The 22,942-nt window shown below is 34.7% G+C and overlaps 2 protein-coding genes across 2 annotated transcripts; both read right to left on the bottom strand.

The window, feature by feature from the left end:
* Positions 1 to 4,135: 4,135 nt before the first annotated feature.
* On the bottom strand, positions 4,136 to 20,163 carry LOC120352813 (probable basic-leucine zipper transcription factor K). The gene is made up of 4 exons (XM_039435085.1): positions 20,154 to 20,163; positions 19,288 to 19,650; positions 5,478 to 6,243; positions 4,136 to 4,328 (listed from the first exon to the last, which is right to left on the bottom strand). Exons 1-4 carry the CDS (start codon positions 20,161 to 20,163, stop codon positions 4,136 to 4,138), a joined length of 1,332 nt encoding a protein of 443 aa, XP_039291019.1.
* Positions 20,164 to 20,191: 28 nt separating this feature from the next.
* Positions 20,192 to 20,887, bottom strand: LOC120352812 (sex-determining region Y protein-like). The gene has a single exon (XM_039435084.1). The coding sequence runs from the start codon at positions 20,885 to 20,887 to the stop codon at positions 20,192 to 20,194; it is 696 nt and encodes a 231-aa protein (XP_039291018.1).
* Between the last annotated feature and the right edge of the window lie 2,055 nt (positions 20,888 to 22,942).

The following is a 22,942-nucleotide window of genomic DNA, read 5'->3' as shown; positions in this document are numbered from 1 at the left end:
TCTTTTGCGAATAAATTCACAAAAAATTAAGGCCTTCCGGCTCGCAAAATTACTGGGTTCAAACCTCAGCTCTAGCTCAGTGGTAGAAACATGAATTTTATAAATATAAATAATCACCATGAGGTTCAAGGACCGGTGATTGATAATTCTTACCGCTGCTTCTATGAAGTTCTTGAAGAATACCAGTAAGGAAATTAAAAGAATATTTGATGACCGATTATCAGTAACCATGTACCACTAGAGAATAATAAGGACCAACTATAGTTGTTTCTAGATGATTCTTAAAACGCTTGTCGTGAATACAAGTATTCACCAATATACCCTTCCAAAATTCCTTAGAACTTACAACGCCAGTTCTTGAAGTTCTCTGGATCCTTATATGATATAACTGGAACCTTATTAATATAATTTCTTAATATACTTGTTCTGGTAGATGAGATGAATATCATCAAAGGATGATAAATATTGAGTGCTCTGAATAAGATTAATATTACTTGATTCAATAATTTTAAGTGCTGCTAAATATTTGTTGGTACCAAAACAGCTCAAACTATATAACACAAGATGAGTTAGGATATAATAAAAAATTCTAAAAGTTTGTATGCTGACATAAAACACAAAATATATTCCCATAAAAAAGATGTGCATAAAATATTCGATATATCTATAATTCACTTAAATAATATATTTCCAAAATCCGAATAATTATCACAGGCTTTGTTAATATTCACAATAATGAGTTTCAAATCCATAAATATATTATATTTAATACTGATACTTATACTTCCAATCAATACAAAATTCTGCAAACGAAAACCTGTTCGGTCTATAAGTTTGATATGATATACTTTGTTCAATTAACAAATTATAATTAATAAATCAATATTCAAACATGAGATCTCAGGGATTTAATGAATTCGGGCTGTGCATGGAAGTAAGCTTCCTACATATATTAAATAAATTTATAAAATGTTCTTATGAACTATGTGACAACACGTGGTGACTTTTTATTTAATTCAAGTTAATTTGAATAGCGCTTTTTTATTAATTACCCCACTGAACGTAGAAAAAAACGAGCTCGTTTGACTTATCACTCACTGAACTGAAGTTCTAGACGGTCTCGTGGATTGAATTAATTATTTCCAATAATTAATTAGGTAGGCTCCTTTTCGTCACTGCTGGGCTAACGCGTGATCCAGATTTTTATAAGTTTCTTTCGAATTAAAGCTATTTTTATGGGAATCTTTACAAATTACGAACTCTTTGACAGCACTGAGTTCACAGATAATTGACATTTAATACAAATACTTTACATTAAAAAAGGGTTTGGCTTAATAGTTTTAAAATTTTAAAAAGAGGAAGAAAGAACCCTAAACTCCATGTGCATCCTCTCAGGTCGGGATCTTAAGCCAGAAGAAGGAGGTTTTTAGAAAAATTTGTCTCTTCCACGAATAATTCTGTAAACTACTCTCAGATTGACCTTCAATTTGATAGGCTCAATGCAATTGGTTGCCTTGGGAATCAGGGCTTCCTCGACTTTATAATAGAAAAAATTAAATAAAAAAGAGTTTTTATACAAATGTATGGAGTGTCTATCTTAAATTGATTTCATAAATAAACCATAACATGCGGTTTTAGTACATTTAGTTTTCCTTTTATATGAGTTTTGTATACTCTTGATTTATCGTGCTTTTTTAGATTATAATAAATATTTATACAAAAATAATGGGTGTTCGTATTTCTATACATCGACTTCCTTTAGTATACATAATATATCCTTTATGAGTAAATTTTATATAATTCAACCTGTCATATGGGTTGATCGAATAATCAGCTGATTCGCTCAGTATTGATTCTAATAATTATCGATTTATCCAAGATGGACTAATTCTTTTCAAAATGTAAACAAATAACTCTAACCTCAATGTTCATGCATTTTATTTTTCATAATCCGCCAATAATAAGTAAGCCGCTTTATAATTTTTTGATCTTACCAATGGGTTCTCATAATTATTAAATCACAATTATACATGTTTTCTTATCATTGTTGATAATGCTATTACTCCTAATCACTAATAATACTTGATTTGAGTTGATTTATCCTTTGACTAGGTCTAACCTTCTTTCCAATTTTATAGTTCTATTATATTTCATTGGTTCATTTTAAAATATTTGGTGGTATTAATTTACCACGTGACACAATACACCCTCTGATTTCTGATTTAAAACGACAATTCGAGAATATAATATAAATTTTATGATCCAGTTGGTTTTGGATCAGAAATCATACATGTTACAGAGTCTGTTAATAAATCTACTGAGAGTTCTACCTCCTAACAATTCAACAACATATACAACAATAAATAAATTCAATTCAAATACATACGCCTTACATCGGCCAATCTCCTTCTACACACAATACACAAATAAAAACTATCTCCTCCTCCATACACAATATAAACCTTTTTTCTAATCCACGCTCCGCCCTCAGGCCAGAAGCACATTTGAACGTTAGTGCAAAATCATTGCCAACCTAACAAACTGGTAATTCTCTGACTTGCAGAATATAATATTTTTTCTCTCTCGACATAGAACAGTGACTTGTACATTTTCATTTCATTCTCTTGCAGAATTTGGGCTTTGCTTTCATATAACGAATATTTTTAAAGGATAATCTTTGGTAAGTTTTATTAACAAGAACTTCTTATTCATCTGATACATTGAAACTTTGGCTTAATGCTTTTGGTGGTAACTATGCGGTTTGATCATTTGGCAGATAATTTTAGTGATTTTCTCAATTAGTTTACACATAAATAATGATAATATAATATTGTTATAATATCTCTACATACAATTCACATTTATATGACACTTGAGTTTTTTATTCGGGGTATCAACTTAGATGATTTAATAGGCACTGATCATTCTGGTTCTCGCAGTGAACAGCTGATCCTTGGATGTTTGAGTGGCTTCTCTTTATTCACCTGTCGCCATTTTGATGCCTCTTTAAGATATACAACGGTAAGCTGGCTTTTAAATTGGAAGTTATTTATTCACTTGTTTCATTAGTAAGAATGGTGTTAGAGATGGTTTCTAAATTTGTTCTTTATTTATTTTCAGGTATGCTGGTCGAAATGAATACTCGTCTGCGAAATAAGTGTGTTGCCTGGTGTTTGTTTGGTACGTATTTGTTGACAGGAAGGTCCGTGAATCCAAATATTATTGTTTACTTTCTTATCGCTTAGACTATTGTCTCGATAATACGGCTTGAGATTAGAAATATTTTCCCACCAAGTTAAATTTGGTTTGCTGCTGTACGGTTGTTATTTATAGATGAGGCTGTCCTGATGATGATTTATCCTTTATAAATATAAAACCCCGGTATCTTGTATACCTTTTCAAACAATTCTTAGCCTCCTTAATATATTTCAATCCATTCTTTTTCCAATCATCTTGTAGTCTTAATGCATTTTTCCTCTCACATTCATTTAATATTCTCGGTTTCAGTTCGTTATAAATTAGTAGGCTCACAACAATAACTATTTTTATAATATTACCTTTCCCATCCTCAATGATAGATTCTTTTAATAACAACAACATAATATTTTCTATCATACCTACAACGCAGTCCTTTATCCATATCACAGCCATAACAAATAGTATACAATATATCAGAACATTTATCATTTCTTTAACAATATAATCTCTCAACATGTAATAGTCAGGTACTTTCACTCTCTTATTATAATTTCTTATTTCTTTTACTTTTCTTAAACACTGTTTATCCTTCATCAAACTCAATACGTAGTCCACTTTATTATTATCATCCATGCATGTTTCAATTGTAGTTTTCCTTTCAGTTCCGTTTTTATCCCTGTATGAATCCATATTAGTCCTTCCAGTAGCTCCAGTTTCATTCCATTTATTAGGTCCATTTTGCCGGTCACATCGCTGATCTTCTGCTTTAAAGCGAATGTGCCGCGGATGCATGCCGTCGATCTCCCTGGTGTCGTCCTCTTGGTCCTCCATCCTGGGTTCCTTGGGGTGCATAAGTCCTGTGCGCGGATGCTTGGTGGTGGTCCCTTGATGCGCGGGTGTGGCGTTCAAAACGGGTTGATCGCATGTGGGCTCCATATTACATAATTCCTTCACTGTAACCTGGTTGTTCCTCGGTGGCGGGTAGCTCTTCCTGCGGTGATGGTTCTTCAGTGGGGAATAGTATGCCTAATAGAGGCTGATGCTTGCGGGGTGTTTTAATTTCATGGTGGGCGGCGGTTTTTGGTGTTGGTTTCTGTTCTTCCAATAATAATATTTTCGGTGAATCGTTCCTACAAGTATTATGTGATGCTGAAGTATCTGTCTTTTCTTTGTTTGCTTCATTTAAGCTTGTATACTTTATATCGGGGGTATCATATATCCATGTAGTTTTAGAAGCATTTATTTCTTGATTTGGTGGTGGGTTATTTGCATGTTGATTTTGGGTTGACTTTGTTGTATGTGCTACTGTATAAGATGTATTTGTTCGGTTATGGTTTTGATGTGTTTCCCCTTGATTCTTGTGACCTCCATCTCGTTTGTAATTATTCCCGTTTAAGCGATCTCTACCATCAAAATATGCTCCTTTATCCTGTTGTTTACTATTGTAGTATTGATATCTATTTCTAGAACTGTTTTCAAACGATTGACCTCTGCTAGTATTTTCGGTGTATTTTGGATATCGAGTGTTTGCTCCGGCACTTGACATTTGATTCTCACCATTATAATTTTTCCTGAAACTATTGCTATTATGTTGAAGAGAATGATTTGAGTCTCCTGTGCGATCGTTTACCTGACTGGATTCAGAAGTAACGGATTGGATACAGTGTAAATGTTCCATTTATTCTTTGCAACTGGTAATTGAGGATACTGCTAGTGTCATGCGAACATTGAAAGGAAGCTTTTTTGATAAGATGTGGACCAGTGATGAATCAGCTAGAGATTCGTCTAACTGATAGTTTTTATACATCAAATCTGTTATAAAATCAGTGTAGGATTGTCCATTTCTACTATCATAAGTGCATAAAATAATTTCTGATAGTGCGTCCATCTGTTTACATTTACTCCAATACTGCTGCAGGAATTGGGAGATGAAGTCCTCCAGGCTATTGATATTTCGCATCCGGCTCTGGAAGAACATCAGCGGATCGCCGAGTAGTAGACTGGACAGTTGGAAATGCCATACTAACCAAGAGGTGGGTATCAATTCCTGAATAGCTTTTATTTGATCTATGAATGGTCTGGGTTGCATATGGCGATGGGAATTATCAAATTTTCCAAGACTTTGAAAAAGTTGAGTGCCGTTTACTACTTCATTCGGTGTATACTGCACTCGACTGACTGGGATATTTTCCATACGTGTCTCTATTCTGGAGACTCGTTCTTCATTTGCGATCCATTTATCATTCATAATTTTCTTATTTGCATTCATTTCATCATACAATCCGGTTAGCTTCAATTGCTGTCCGCCTATAGCATTCTCCAACATGCTGTATCTCTCACGTGATTTTGCCCCCTCTTCCGCTAAATTTGCTATGCCTGTCTGCACGTTACTCTGCTCCTTGACTATTTTCGCTATTTTATTATTATTTTCCTCCACTTTTGACTCTATCTTGCCCTTGTTTTCTAACACCTGTTCCATAACAGTTCCCATGATAGTGGTGCCTAGCTCCTTACCCAATACGTCCACCTGTTTTTTAACTTCCTTTGGTACATCATCCAACCGTTCGTTTACCTGACAGGTGACATCATCTATACGGGTTTCTAATTTTTTGATGATTGTAGATTGTGTATCTATTTTAATGTCTATCATGTTTTTCATTTCCTCCTTGAATTCAGAGAATTTTCCCTCAACTTTCTCTTCCATTTTTTCCACACTTCCTTGTACAGCTTTGACATCTTTTTGTATGATTTTGGTATTTTCTTCCCCTTTATCCTGGCTTGCTTTTATCTCTTTCATCAACTCTGCCATGGCTTGGTTGATCATGAGTTTAAACTCACTCGAGGAATCATTCATTAGGTGATTTGTAACACAGCCAACTGAAGAGTCTAAGGTAATATTGCGTTTTTCCAGGTTGGTGGCGGCGGGTGGTGGTTGACTGGTCATGTCAGATGGCGATTGGGTGGCGGCATTCTCCGTTCCCTCGGCGACGCTTGGAGCGATCTGCGGAGACGCCGGCACCGAGTTGGACGCCCTCACTCCCTCATCTCCCTCAGCCGGACTCTCATCGGAATTAATCGCATCGACGACGTTATCGATCTTCGTAGAAGACAATTGGGCCAAGTTTCGCGGGTCGAAATTGATGGAGCATATGCTGCCTCCCTCTCTCTCTCGTGGGGTCTCCGCTGCATTGTCCTGAGGTTGTTGAGTGGCCGGTGTCATAGCTACATAATTTTGGGGGTGGTCGCTGAAGTAGGAAATTTGCGAGTTAGCTGGCAACTGGTTCATGGTGACGTTATTATGGATTACTTCAAATAAAGTGCCAAGTGTGTTGCCAAATTTCAGAAATATCAAAATGAATTCAGTGATAGTGCCTATTCTTGATAAAATTGTGTGGTGTTAAAAGTTTCAAGTGTCATGTACATATATTATGGGACAAACATCAATAGACAGGTATGGCTTATAAATTACACTAATATAGTTCTTAAAATTTTAGTTAAGGTCTTATCTTCCTTAATAACAACAGTATTATGATACCTCAAATAACCTATAACCCTGGTCAGCATACAATGTCTAGATCCAAAGATCAAAATCAAAATTTTACTATAACTTTTATGGAAATTTCCATCCAATTTTTCCTCTATTATGAGAATTATGTTATCAGACTCGTGTGATATAGTTTGTCTGTATTTATGCAGCTTGAAAAATTTAAATTTGAAGAGCAACTCAATTATTTTAGCCAGAAACTTACAATAGATCATCAGATATATCTTGTTGAATCAACTTCAGATTATACTTCTTGCAGCTTTCAGTTTTATCAATAATTTTATGAATCATTGATAGTGAGATTGAGTAGGTAAGCTTTTCATCACGCTCCACTGGTTGGGTGCCATTGTGTGAAATGGTGATTCCTGAGGGGTTATCTCTTATGATAGAGTCCCACGTTGTGAAGCCATTGTGTGAAGTTGTGAGTTGTAAATCCTTCACAGTTGATACGGTGTTTCTGATACTTATAAGAGCAGTCTCTAAATTCCCTCTTTTGCGAATAAATTCACAAAAAATTAAGGCCTTCCGGCTCGCAAAATTACTGGGTTCAAACCTCAGCTCTAGCTCAGTGGTAGAAACATGAATTTTATAAATATAAATAATCACCATGAGGTTCAAGGACCGGTGATTGATAATTCTTACTGCTGCTTCTATGAAGTTCTTGAAGAATACCAGTAAGGAAATTAAAAGAATATTTGATGACCGATTATCAGTAACCATGTACCACTAGAGAATAATAAGGACCAACTATAGTTGTTTCTAGATGATTCTTAAAACGCTTGTCGTGAATACAAGTATTCACCAATATACCCTTCCAAAATTCCTTAGAACTTACAACGCCAGTTCTTGAAGTTCTCTGGATCCTTATATGATATAACTGGAACCTTATTAATATAATTTCTTAATATACTTGTTCTGGTAGATGAGATGAATATCATCAAAGGATGATAAATATTGAGCGCTCTGAATAAGATTAATATTACTTGATTCAATAATTTTAAGTGCCGCTAAATATTTGTTGGTACCAAAACAGCTCAAACTATATAACACAAGATGAGTTAGGATATAATAAAAAATTCTATAAGTTTGTATGCTGACATAAAACACAAAATATATTCCCATAAAAAAGATGTGCATAAAATATTCAATATATCTATAATTCACTTAAATAATCTATTTCCAAAATCTGAATAATTATCACAGGCTTTGTTAATATTCACAATAATGAGTTTCAAATTCATAAATATATTATATTTAATACTGATATTTATACTTCCAATCAATACAAATTCTGCAAACAAAAACCTGTTCGGTCTATAAGTTTGATATGATATACTTTGTTCAATTAACAAAATTATAATTAATAAATCAATATTCAAACATGAGATCTCAGGGATTTAATGAATTCGGGCTGTGCATGGAAGTAAGCCTCCTACATATATTAAATAAATTTATAAAATGTTCTTATGAACTATGTGATATTATTCAACACGTGGTGACTTTTTATTTAATTCAAGCTAATTTGAATAGCACTTTTTTATTAATTACCCCACTGAACGTAGAAAAAACGAGCTCGTTTGACTTATCACTCACTGAACTGAAGTTCTAGACGGTCTCGTGGATTGAATTAATTATTTCCAGCTGGGCTAACGCGTGATCCAGATTTTTATAAGTTTCTTTCGAATTAAAGCTATTTTTATGGGAATCTTTACAAATTACGAACTCTTTGACAGCACTGAGTTCACAGATAATTGACATTTAATACAAATACTTTACATTAAAAAAGGGTTTGGCTTAATAGTTTTAAAATTTCAAAAAGAGGAAGAAAGAACCCTAAACTCCATGTGCATCCTCTCAGGTCGGGATCTTAAGCCAGAAGAAGGAGGTTTTTAGAAAAATTTGTCTCTTCCACGAATAATTCTGTAAACTACTCTCTGATTGGCCTCCAATTTAATAGGCTCAATGCAATTGGTTGCCTTGGGAATCAGGGCTTCCTCGACTTTATAATAGAAAAAATTAATTAAAAAATAGTTTTTATACAAATGTATGGAGTGTCTATCTTAAATTGATTTAATAAAAACACATAGATGTTGTCAGTTTTCTACACTTTAATTTGGTACATGACCATGGTTTCGTGACCACACAGGTCACATGTGTCACAGGTCACGAAACCATGGTCGTGTACCAAATTAAAGTGTTGAAAACTGACAACATCTATGTGTTTTTATTTCATCATGGAACGTTTCTACAACATCGACCACAACTCAGTTGAAGTTTTAAATTGATTTCATAAATAAACCATAACATGCGGTTTTAGTACATTTAGTTTTTCTTTTATATGAGTTTTGTATACTCTTGATTTATCATGCTTTTCTAGATTATAATAAATATTTATACAAAAATAATGGGTGTTCGTATTTCTATACATCGACTTCCTTTAGTATACATATATATCCTTTATGAGTAAATTTTATATAATTCAACCTGTCATATGGGTTGATCGAATAATCAGCTGATTCGCTCAGTATTGATTCTAATAATTATCGATTTATCCAAGATCGACTAATTCTTTTCAAAATGTAAACAAATAACTCTAACCTTAATGTTCATGCATTTTATTTTTTATAATCCGCCAATAATAAGTAAGCCGCTTTATAATTTTTTGATCTTACCAATGGGTTCTCATAATTATTAAATCACAATTATACATGTTTTCTTATCATTGTTGATAATGCTATTACTCCTAATCGCTAATAATACTTGATTTGAGTTGATTTATCCTTTGACTAGGTCTAACCTTCTTTCCAATTTTATAGTTCTATTATATTTCATTGGTTCATTTTAAAATATTTGGTGGTATTAATTTACCACGTGACAATAGATAGATAGATAGATAGATAAACGAATTTATTTCAGGAAACAAAAGATACATTTCACAAGTAATCAGTAATGTCACTAGTGTAACAGAACAACAAATAAAAAATTGTATTATAAGCTCAAATTCGATAAGCTTAGCCCAAGCCGTCAGCCAGAGTTGAGTAGTTTCTACTATGTAATCTTGATAGAAAATTCTCCCAAAAATAATTCGGATTCTACTTCTTAATATAATTGATGAAACAACGAACGTAAACCAAAACTGTTATCAAAGACCAAAAGCAACCCCCAGCAGCTTCATCCTCATCTGTCCTAAACTAATTATCACTACACTTTTGAAAAACATCATTCATTATTCGATAATAATTTCAGCAACAACTGAAAAAGCATTCCTCGGATCATTTGCCAGCACTATGAAATAAATTTAAAATAGAATATCTGACATGGTGAGTAAGTAACTTAATGAACAATAACAGGAGAATAAATGAATGAATGAATTCAATGTATGGCAACTCAAATTGAACCTAAATTATACATGTATAATTGTAAATGTACACATATGTATTGTAAATTACATAACTTATCTAATATATTACACTGAGAAAAAACTTGAATTACATGTGAAGCATCATTATCTCCTACCATAGGGCCATAGAAAAAGAAAAGACAAGGAAAATTTTACCTATACAATCATATCATAAAAGTTAATAGCTACAGAAGATTAATCTTATACTATAAATATAAATAAACCGATATATAACATAGATAAATCGATAATATTATGTAAACCAAGTCTAATTTTATCTTTAAAAATTGAATTCCCTTACAAGAAAATCTCTATATTTCTGTGCTGATGTCAAAAAACCTATTAAACATTTCCAATTCTCGCCATTCAAATACTCATGTACCATTTCATTAGTCATAGCCGAGCAGCCGAACCATTTTACTCGGAATTCCGATAAGGCTTTACATCTTCCAATAAAATGATAGGTGTCTTCCACCTCACCACTGTTGCATAAAGAACATATGTAGCCTAACTATTTTCTCCACGATCCACTCTAAAATTCAATGGCAATAATGCACCCCTCGCCCAGTAGCGGCTCGTGATCTTCTAGCTTGGGGGGTTCAACCTCATGATCTATTGGAGAGAAAGGTCAAGAGGATATAGAGTATTGAGCATAATCAAGTGGAAAGGTGATCAATAATAATTTTAAGGAATTACACCCCAAAGATTGAGCATATTTTCTACAAACATAAATTTTTTGTCCTGTTCATATTTTTCTTGTTTGATTTTTACTTCGGGAGTTGGTCACCATTATGTTTTATTTTACACCTACCCCTCAATATCAATATTGTTTGTATTTAACAAATACTGAACCTTATTCATATTTCTTCATCAAAATGCTGTTATGGTAACACAATAAATTATATTCAGACTCTCACTAAAAGAAAATGGACACACTCGAAATACTCACGAATACACGAAACACACTAGAAATTACTATATTCTTCTACACGCAAAAACAATTTATACAACGAAAAATGCAGTGAAATCTATCACAACTGTATACAGTATAATATATATACCAGAAATCATATTGTATAACCTCAAAACTGTCACGCTTTCTACTTCTTGTTTACCGCTTTTTTACTGTTTACTGCCACCAAATTTGAATTTATTGGTTATGTTCAAGATGGCACTGCTACTGAATCCGTATCACGATTCATTCCGAGGTTTACCGAATGCTTCACTTGCCTTGGCTAGGTTCGGCTACTCTTGGATGAACTCGTGCAAAATTGGTTCAGACAGGATTGTGAACCAAATCCGTGCTAGCAAAACGATTCCCCTCCTCCGTTCCACTACCTCACCCTGCCCTGTTTTTGGGTTCACATCGGGGAATGAACACTGCTTTCCACCTCCACGCGTCTCGTCATCCCATTCGGTGCTGTATCAAGCAAGCCACTCCGGGATCTCAGGCACCGGCAGCAAAACATCAACGTTAAGATTACGTAGATGAAAAATGTTGTGATGTAATTTAATGAGAATAAAATAAAAATATAATTATTTGAGTTGCAAATTCATCATTGTATAGGAAGTTGATTCAATTCTGGGGGTTCAATGAACCATTGAACACATAGGACGAGCCGCCACTGCCCTCGCCCTAAAAATAGTGCTGATCATTCTTCTTTTATTATTGTCATTTATATAACCTGATTGCAATCCATTCCTTCCTAAATTAAAGTAAATTTGATGAAACTGATAAGTTGCTGCCCTGTCCCACCATAAACCTTGAAATTTATTACGTATCCTGCCCACAATCTTTTCGCATCCTCTTCCCCAAAGATCTGGTTGGTTCATGGGATCTACCCACTCTTCATTAAATTCATAAAATAATTTTCTCCAATCTTTATACCATCCACTCTTCTTCTGCGTCAGTAATATTGATACTCTCTTCGTAAATCTAGAATCCGGCTGTGCAAGAGTTTTTAATATGTATTTGTAATTCATTTTCAATGTTTGAAGCCACATAACATCTCTACCACTTTCTAAATATACTATGTAGTTGGGAGTATTCTTGGTATACCGTACAATCTTTTAATAAAAAACCTATTGAAACGTTCTATATCCTCCCTCTCTTGACATCCCCAAACCTGCCCTGCATATGTGATTGTTGACTTGCTAACTGCTTCGAAAAATTGCCATTTCGTAGATACTGGACCTCATCATTACCAATTAGCTTACGCCATAAACTATTGATACCATACCTCGCTGCCGTCAATTTACTCACAAAATGTGTTGCTAGTGACAAGGTGGGTGTAAGCGTAATTCCTAAATATTTTTATTCATTTACTACTTCAATAGCTTCCCCACCGTAATTCCATCTCTCATTTCTACTCAATCTACCACCCCTCCTAAACACCATCATTTTTGATTTTTCCCTGTTCAAAACTAAGTTCCATCGGTTGCAATATTGCTCCAGCCTGTTGATCATACTCTGCATTACATTTACGTTATCAGCTAAGAGAACTAAATCATCCGCATATAAAAGTGAATTTATTTTCGATTCTCCTACCATCAAGCCTCCGCCCAAACTCTCACAGATATCATATGTGAAAAGATTGAATAAAATTGGGGATACCAAACAACCCTGTTTTAATCCGCTTACAAGCCTGATATCTTCTGTTACGCCCTTATCACACCATATAACTGAGGACGTATCTTCATATAAGGCTTTGATCATGCGGACAAATTTATTTGAAACTCCTATCTCTAATAGTTTATACACGAGAGCATCCCTATCTATAAAGTCGTACGCGGCCTTGAAATCAACAAAAAAACAATAAACTTTCTTATGTCTCACGTTAGTATAATACTTAATTAAACTCTGTAATACAAATATGTTATCTATGGATGAGTACCCCGCCCTGAAACCTGCTTGGTTCTCCGCAATAATGTTCCCTAATTCCACCCATTCTTCTAACCTTTTCAAGAGGATACCTTACGTAAGCTTTGTACATTGAGTTCACAAATGAAATAGCCCTATAATTATCTGGGTCTTTAGGGTCTCCTTTCTTATGCAGGGGAAATATTATTGATTTTTTAAAAGCTACCGGACATACTCCTTTATTGTAAACTTCATTAAAAAATTTACACATTAATTTGGTGTGATATTTTTGGATACACAAGATCGAATTTGGATGGACAGAATTTCTCAAGACTTGTAAATTTCCATTAAACAGTCCCAGAGCTCAATGGTATGAATCTTATGAGATTAAGTTTTTTGAATTATAGAAAAATGATGATAGATAGGATAATGAAAGGAGGAATAAATAAGGAAAGAGTTGATTGAAAAATGTTGATTCTGGAAGATGATAGAGTAAGAATGATGTGTGAAATGAAGTGTTTGGTTGGACTAGGGTGGGAAGAGAATTGAAAGAGGAAAAGAGAGAGTAAACTGAAGAAAAGGAGAGGGGAGAGACGAACTTAGTATATGAAAACTTGCCGCAGACCTGGCAATCAAACTTTGAACTTGTGCTTTGTGTTGGCACACTTCAATTTTGAGTGCTTTGAACAGAACTTCAACACAATTTCGCTATCAAAACAGCAATCTATCAATCAAACTCGATAATTGAACGTTTCATTATCAAACTAAACGCTTCCATAGTTGGGCGAAAACCATTAGATGTATACAAAGTGGGGAATTATATTGATTGAATGATCTACATGAATAAAAATAGCACCCGAGTCGAAGAATTTTTAATAATGTTTACCAAAGGGATGTTTATGAAAAATTTACTAATAAAGTTATTCAATTATTGCAAACCTCCCACACCCCTAAAAAATGAGGATAAATGGTTGTGAAGTAGATTAAGTTTCATTTTTATTCCACTCAGCATAATTATGATTAATGTTTGTGGTGATAAGTTTAGAAAGAGATCATATCAGGACAGCTATCAAATTTTTTCCTTGTTGTCCGACTATGATGAGTTGTCAGAGCCCAGATTGATCAAGAGCAGAGGTAAGCAGCAATTATAACAATAGTCATGTTATACACCCTTGTTTGGTCACCCTAACAGTTATTAAAAATTTAAAAATATTGTGGAAAACTTCACATCCTAAATTATTTTTAGGGCAACTATTAACTATTTTCATTATTAGAATAATGAATTCAAGAACCAAACTCAATTTAAATTATTTTCCGTGAGGTTTTGCAACACAACTCAACAAATTGAAATATCGTGAAAATTTTCAAGCCCAAAATTATATTTTATAGCCCTTACACACAGCGGGACACTACACTACAGTCAGCTAAGTCCACATTTGTTTCAATTAGAGCACGGCCGAGGTAGAAAATCCACCCTGGATAATTTCTTGCCGCCAAAGCTTTTTGCAAGGGACCGTGTGCGGCTTTAGAGCACTTTCTGGGTTGTCTTGTCCCCTTTACGCATAAATTACTCTCGGATTTAAACGGAGGCGAGCATATTAATTTAGTGCAGGCACAATCGTTGAATATTTCCCACTTGAATACTGGGATCTGTTATCTTTGTTCAACTTTTGTTTTGGATGATTGTTTTGAATTGAAAGTGATATTTGATATTATGTGTTAATTCACCTTAAAAAACAATTTGAATTGTAATTAATTATTCCTTTCATCAAAACATAATATTATGCTAAAATTTATCAGCGAAAAATACATACAGAATATATAGGTATATAGGTTGTGTCATGATAAAAATTCATGTCACACTATCGAATAAAATATCCACGTTAGAACAATAGAGATACTCTGTTAAAATAGTATCGAAACCTGTTTTTAACACATTTTATAATGATGGATACGCAGGATACAGATTGTGTTAGCTTACCTTGATCTCAGATGGAGAACTAACAATAGAGAAAACAAGGAACATACTAATATCCAAGGAACAGACTAAGTCCAAAACTTCTCTTCCTCATTTCTATATAGAATTATAATTTTTTTCCTTTATTGAATTAATTATATAAGTGTGTATAAATTATCATTTTTTGTATATAGGCTACACAAGTTGTATTTATGATTATAAAATTGAATGTTTGATGAGTCAGAGGATCGATCAATCATCTTTCTTGATCATTGATTGATAAACTAATTAATAGTTTTTTGAGACGGACTTCACAATCTTCCAAGGATTATACATACTATATTTATTTGAAAATTCAAAAAAATTAATCAGTGCCAGCGCAGCCGGCTGGGTTTCCACCCGATGATCGGCGCAGTTAATGTTTTCCTTCAAGGCCGTGACGCGTATCCGCGTTAAAAGCCGCGGTTACACCGGAGTTGGCAACCAATGATTGCCGACATTTATCGGCAATTTTGAGTTGCACGCATTAAAACAACTGCAACTCGCATTGCCAACCGTAGTTGGAGACCGATTTTGCGAGTTGGCAATCGAAATTTGGTTTTCCGACCGGAGTCGGTAAAGATCAAAGGCGGTTGCCAACCCCGGTTGGCAATGCGAGTTGCAGCGCTAACTTGAGTTGCAACTTGAGTCTGCAACTACCCCGCTACCCCTCCCGCCTGTTGGCTCCACGTGGTCGCGCTGCGTCAGTTCCTCAGTTCAAGCAGGCTAGTCGTCGTGACTTGAGTTTTGTTGTTTGGTTGTTGTTTGTGCTAGTGCAATGTAAGCTATAATGTAAGCTAAGCTATACATTACTCAAGCTAAGCTATATATTTCTTAAGCTATAGAGTTTCTTTGTTTGATTTGGAGTTTTTTTGATGTATACATTATTTCTAATTTTATGAATTGTGTTACTTTGGAACATTAACTTAACTTTGTGTTCATATTTTATTAACAAGTCACTACCAGGTTGCAACTTTTTTTGTCTAGATTTATTAACAATTAACTTTTGTCTAGATTTATTCAACTCAGTGCACAACGTAAACAAATAAAAGGAATCTAAAAATAACAATATTTAGTAATTTTCTTTCTTTGCTCACCTGTATGTTATCCTTCAGGAAACCTATAACAGCCTCACAAATCTCTGGCACTAAAATAGATATCGCACTTTTGGAAACTTTAAACAAATAACTGATACTCGCCACTCGCCAAAAAGCGCAATGTAATAGCCAATCTTTCTCGCACTGGAATTGCTTTCCTGTAGTTGGTATCCTGTTTACTAATTATGTGTCCAATACCAACAATTAAACTTTCAAAATCGTCACTTGAAATTCTTAAAAAGTTTTTTACACTGCCATCGCATCTCAATTCTCCCGTCAAAGGATCTGTATCATCTCGATTTAAATCATTTAAAAGATCGCTGCCGCTATACTTTGCTCTTGCCTGCAATGAAGGTCGAACCCAGTATTTTCTCGGTTTTCTACATTTTGATAAAATAACACACGCTGCCGCAGCAAGAACAACCTCTTCAGCACTCGACATTCTACATACTGTCTGATTTTCTACATACTGTAAAGTTTAGTTGCAGTTGCAGGTTGCAGACCTAAAAACAAACTATGTGCCCAGGTTGCAAGTACAAGTTGCAGACTTCCATCGGCAACTAGCGTCTGCAATCGAAATCGGCAATTTTTTATTGCCAACTCCGGTGTAAACGCGGCTTACTGGCCACAGGCACAACCCATATGTAATTTTTCTGTCACATAATGTTCCTTGGCAGCACATATTTTTAGTATGATGATCTTATTATACTAGGTTTACACTAACAGAAATTGATGTCTGACAGGAACATTTTGCTTTCCGACAGAAATTGTAGATGTAAACGAAAAAAATTCAATTTGACAGCAAAATATTGCTATCAGTAATTTCTCGCCAGTGTAAACCTACATTAGGATTACTAATAAATATTACACTTTTTATTCAAATAATATATATATAATATATATATATATATATATATTATATATATATATATATATATATATATATTTATTAATTTCAAAATTAAGAAAAATAGAAAAATGAATATGTTAAATTGTTATTTTACAGAAAATAGTTTCAATTGAAAAATTGTCTAGTGAAGGTAACAATAATATGCTTCACAAAAGCATTCTGGACAATAACCAGGTTCATTCTTACACATTTTGCATTCAAATATTGTGTCAGCTCTTTTTTTATTTTTTGCACAAACAGTGCACCTTTTCCTGCATGTTTTACTTAGATATTTTACTTATCTTGTGGACTGGAGCTTCTCCTTTTTTCATGCTTTGCTTTGGGTAGGATTGCTTCCTTGGATCTCCTACCAGCTTGTATATTATATTGTTCCTGTATTCATACAGATTTGACTTATTTCCGCTGTACTTGTTATACAGCAAAATAGGATTTCATCAGCATCTGCAGTATGAGATAAAATTCCTACTTTTTTGTACCACCGTAAGGTCTTCCTCTCGCAACTATAATAGGCCTGGAATTGGTCCTGTTGGTCTATTCCACTCGTATATTTGTTATAAAGTACAACAGTAATGGGCTTGTCTTGCATATTTCCACGTTTTGATGTTACACCAATCATGCTGGTTTCGGTTGAAATCATCATGACGGGTCTTTTATCTCTCCATTTCCCAATGCAAACACCTTTGACATTGAACTTCTGTACCATATCTCCTTTTCTTAGAACGGCATTCTTAACATTATTGGGAACATTCTAACATTTGGGCATTCTAACATTATCCTTTCGGTCTTGACGAAGAGTACCTGTACAGTTGGTTTTTTTCTAGTAATTCGTCAGCAAGTTTCAGACTATTGTAAAAATTGTCCATGAATAAACTGTGTCCATTGTTCAAATAATTCTCCATAAGATGCATGACCACCTTTTCTGCATGACCCACCCCTCTAAGTAAGTCGCTTTTACCAGAATATATTAGATTTTACAGAATAAAGCCATTAGGCTCTGTCAATAAATAAAACTTCACGCCATATCTATGGCGTTTGTTTTTATGTATACCCTGAAAAATAATCTTCCACGCCAGAGCATAACACTTTCGTCAATGCATAGGTTTCTACCAGGGTAGTATATTGTATTCGTCCGTTCATTGAAGTAATCTAGGTATGGGTCTCACTTTGAATAACCTATCTTGAATTTTTTCTAGTGGCCCTGGGTTTTTGGCGAAGTGAAGACATCTCAATATGAGACTGAATCGGTTTCGACCCATATAATCACCGAAAACCAGATGAAAGAGTTTAGCTTTTTTCCAATAATCATTCATTCTAGCAGCCTTTATTGTGCCTGTTCGAAATAATAGACCAAAAAATATGTTCATTTCATGTACAGTTACAGGCTTCCATGCTGTAATACGAGACATATCAGTCACACCAGCCATCAAAAAAATGCTTTCAGCATAATCATTTGTTTCTCTAACAATTAAGTTGAAAAAATCATCATTAAAAGTTATTTGTATATCTAGAGTGAAAAGTATTTTTCGCTCGTGATGTACACAACATTTTTCCTCCATCTACATTTTTTTTATAGAAACTGCAAATTAAATCATTCTAATAACTTACGTATTGGTGACAATGTTTCCTAACAACATAACCTAAAATCTAAAACCTAAAAACCGGTCGTCTGATAGGCACTGCTGATGCTGCTGATTGCGCTATCTATCGGCCAAAGTTGTAACATATCAGCTGGGCTACCAAAAATGGCTGACTCCAGATCACGCGGTTCAGGTTTGAATTGCAGAATGCAGATCAAAAATATTTGTTGGCTGGTATTTTGAATAGAATAAAATATTTTAAAAATTGTATAAATTTTTATCCTCTACTAATATTAAGAATATAATATCATACAAACATATATTTCATGAGTTGATCAAATTTCTGGTTGTGGTATTGAATTCAGTTGACTCAATGACAGACACCTCTATTACGCTTTCTCATCTGAGCTTAGACCTTCTAACCTATTACCATGGAAGTTTTTAAAATAGAGATGCTTCCCATGTTATTTAAATGGAGTCACTTTTACTCCCTAGGGAGTTTTTCTGCTTTTTACTACCTAGAGCGAAAAAGTGACACTTTAGTATTATGTTTCAGGGAGTAAAGTAAGTACTTTAGACAGTAGGTGGAGGAAAAATATAATTCAAAATAATCCATTGGCTCATTGCCACCTAGCTCATCATGGGCAAAAAACTCACGTTGCTTAGTAAAATGTATCTTTGTGGTATTGTTGTCATCAAACCAACCTTGAGCAATGTTGGGTAAGGTCTCCTGCAGTTCTTCATGAAGATCTGGGTTGTCCTGCTGTTGTTCATGTTGTTGTGGGACCTCCTCTATTTCTTCTTGCAGTTCATGGAAATTCTGTAGTTCTTCATGTAGATCTGGGTTGTCCTGCTGTTGTTCATGTTGTTGTGGGACCTCCTCTATTTCTTCTTGCAGTTCATGGAAATTCTGTAGTTCTTCATGTAGATCTGGGTTGTCCTGCTGTTGTTCATGTTGTTGTGGGACCTCCTCTATTTCTTCTTGCAGTTCATGGAAATTCTGTAGTTCTTCATGTAGATCTGGATTGTCCTGCTGTTGTTCATGTTGTTGTGGGACCTCCTCTATTTCTTCTTACAGTTCATGGAAATTCTGTAGTTCTTCATGTAGATCTGGTTGTCCTGCTGTTGTTCATGTTGTTGTGGGACCTCCTCTATTTCTTCTTGCAGTTCATGGAAATTCTGTAGTTCTTCATGTAGATCTGGTTGTCCTGCTGTTGTTCATGTTGTTGTGGGACCTCCTCTATTTCTTCTTGCAGTTCATGGAAATTCTGTAGTTCTTCATGTAGATCTGGGTTGTCCTGCTGTTGTTCATGTTGTTGTGGGATCTCCTCTATTTCTTCTTGCAGTTCATGGAAATTCTGTAGTTCTTCATGTAGATCTGGGTTGTCCTGCTGCTGTTCATGTTGTTGTGGGACCTCCTCTATTTCTTCTTGCAGTTCATGGAAATTCTGTAGTTCTTCATGTAGATCTGGGTTGTCCTGCTGTGTTCATGTTGTTGTGGGACCTCCTCTATTTCTTCTTGCAGTTCATGGAAATTCTGTAGTTCTTCATGTAGATCTGGATTGTCCTGCTGTTGTTCATGTTGTTGTGGGACCTCCTCTATTTCTTCTTACAGTTCATGGAAATTCTGTAGTTCTTCATGTAGATCTGGGTTGTCCTGCTGTTGTTCATGTTGTTGTGGGACCTCCTCTATTTCTTCTTGCAGTTCATGGAAATTCTGTAGTTCTTCATGTAGATCTGGGTTGTCCTGCTGTTGTTCATGTTGTTGTGGGACCTCCTCTATTTCTTCTTGCAGTTCATGGAAATTCTGTAGTTCTTCATGTAGATCTGGGTTGTCCTGCTGTTGTTCATGTTGTTGTGGGATCTCCTCTATTTCTTCTTGCAGTTCATGGAAATTCTGTAGTTCTTCATGTAGATCTGGGTTGTCCTGCTGTTGTTCATGTTGTTGTGGGACCTCCTCTATTTCTTCTTGCAGTTCATGGAAATTCTGTAGTTCTTCATGTAGATCTGGGTTGTCCTGCTGTTGTTCATGTTGTTGTGGGACCTCCTCTATTTCTTTTTGTAGTTCATGGAAGTTCTGTAGTTCTTCATGTAGTTCCGAGTCATCCTCAAACATTCGAATCATTTCCTCCTCAATTGGATCTTCATTATTCACATCATCCTCTGTTCTATCTATATCAGTTCCATGAATTTCGTCTAGCTCGGCTTCTTCGTCAGAACAAAACTGATCTAATATACGTAGAAGTTTATCCTCATTGGCTGGAATCCGGAATACTTCTCTTGAAGGACCTGGGGTTAAATCCATAATCCGATTTCTGAAACAAAAAATTAGAGTAGTGTATTAGTTTTATTATTTCTCACTTAGATTTGTGCTATTTTGCAGGGAAATAATGGATTAGGCTACGTAATTGAATAATGGATTACGGTAACTCAATGTGTCAGAAAAGTTGTAATTCAAATGTTTACATTCATAAACAACTTATGGTAGAGTATACTATTTCTATTGTTAGCCTACTAACATGAACTATTATTACTAAATTGGACTATTTTGGAGTGAAAACAATGATTCAAAGGAGTAAAACTTACCAAAACAATGCTAATCCAAGCAGCAATTCATGCATCAGTCAGTGTCAAACAAAATAACCTCAAAGTTCTCAATCCTGAAACCGATGGTGCCAACTTATGCACAAAACTATTCTGAATTGCCAACCTTGATTCTAAGTATTAAAATCTATAACCGAGTTCATAATCCTTCATGGAAAATGAAGTGACCAAGAACGCGGATCCGCGTCACCGGCCCCTGTGGAAAGTTCAGCTTGACGCGGATCCGCGTCAATGACACTGAACGTGCTATTCAATTTTGGAAAAAAGTTAGGAAAATGGATCTAGACCTACTTTGAAATCAATTGAATAATTTACACAAGTAATAACTATTCGTCTAAATACAACTCTGAAGATTGATACCGGTTCCTCTAAGGGTTGAGAAGATATTGAGACTCCCAAATTGCGAGAACTGATATGAATCCCATCCAATGTCTCCAGAAATAATTCATATATGAGAATCATTGAGGGAGCGATTCTGCTGGTTTCAGCTTTATAGAAAATCCTATCCCGTGGCAACTGCTGTGTGTATTGCTACAGTGTGGTTCACTTCAAACTGTCAACGCTCCTTATGATTAACACCAACGCTTCCCGATCGACCACTGCTGACAGATTCAAGTGAAACGAAGGTTTTCTTCCCAACAGAAATTGCTTCCAATATTATGGGTGACAGGGTGGCTCTGCTCCTTGATATTTCGCCGCGGGACCTAGAATGTCGTTATCACCTTCCAAGTGGTTTTCCTTATTCCTCAAAGTATAGAAGAGAACTATATCGATGTATACGATATGGTTATTCCATGGTAGAAGATTGCAATCATAGACTGGAGTTGGAGATTGAAATGGCAATATGGATCGTATGATATACTCTAGAGAGATTTACATCATACATCCAGAGTTTCTTAGAAATGTCAACATAATTGATTCTTGCCCATTAATCATTTGCCCATTCTACATTTAATCAATTCTAACAGTTAGGAGTAAGTCTCATAAAATACAGTATTTGTAATATAGTGTGTGACAGCACCTTATTTCCATTGAAAAGTGATGTACTGATTGGAAGGGAATATGAAAGATTGTAGTGGGTGGAGTAGAGGATGTGGAATGATGCACATGTTTGTAATTTTTAAAAATAATAAAAAATCCAATAATATTTAAAAACGAAATGAATTTGAACTGCATGGATGAGAAAATGATGAATGAGTACAATATCATTATAAAATTGATTGAGTTTTAAAAAAGGATTAAATACTAATTCCACTTTATTCTGTTTGTTTTATGCTCATAGGCCTATTCTATGTAATCTAGCATAGTTGATATTGAATGAAGTTGGGTTCATTCGCATCGTACTAAAAGAAATAAGATTAGTCTCTTTTAAGCGTGATTGCATTCAATTCTCTCATAATTCCCTATATTTTGTTTTATTTACATAACATCCCCAGAATATATTATTTACAAACATGTTTTACTTCCTGTTCCAACATTAACAATGAAGATTCAACTTTGATTCAATTATAATTCAGTTTGAGACTTTTGTTGTCACTGTTATTCAAGTTTGAAATGACAAATTATCTGAAGAATATAATTCTTGGACTAGACATACATGAGCTCTTGTCTCTTGTTTTGGAGTCAAACATCGAAATTCCAAACAACCTAGAGATTATAATTCGAAGATCAAACATTTACAAGCTGCTTGTTTCTAACTTGGATTCTATCTCCAAGACTCCAAATTTTTCTTAACCCTCATGAAACCACAAAACTC

This window comes from Nilaparvata lugens, chromosome 8 (genome assembly GCF_014356525.2).
Source record: "Nilaparvata lugens isolate BPH chromosome 8, ASM1435652v1, whole genome shotgun sequence".
In the NCBI taxonomy this organism is placed as follows: domain Eukaryota; kingdom Metazoa; phylum Arthropoda; class Insecta; order Hemiptera; family Delphacidae; genus Nilaparvata; species Nilaparvata lugens.
The sequence above is the reverse complement of the archived record's forward strand: the minus strand, read 5'-3'. Positions and strand labels throughout refer to the sequence as shown.

Excerpts from the sequence above, each read along its gene's own strand:
- LOC120352813 (XM_039435085.1), bottom strand. Across the intron at positions 6,244-19,287 it reads CTTACCCAACATTGCTCAAG|ATGAGGGAGTGAGGGCGTCC; the intron begins GTTGGTTTGATG and ends CGGCTGAGGGAG. Across the intron at positions 4,329-5,477 it reads CAATTGAAGCTAACCGGATT|GAACGATTCACCGAAAATAT; the intron begins GTATGATGAAAT and ends TAATACTTGTAG.
- LOC120352812 (XM_039435084.1), bottom strand. The coding sequence starts at position 20,887 with ATGGATTTAACCCCAGGTCCTTCAAGAGAAGTATTCCGGATTCCAGCC.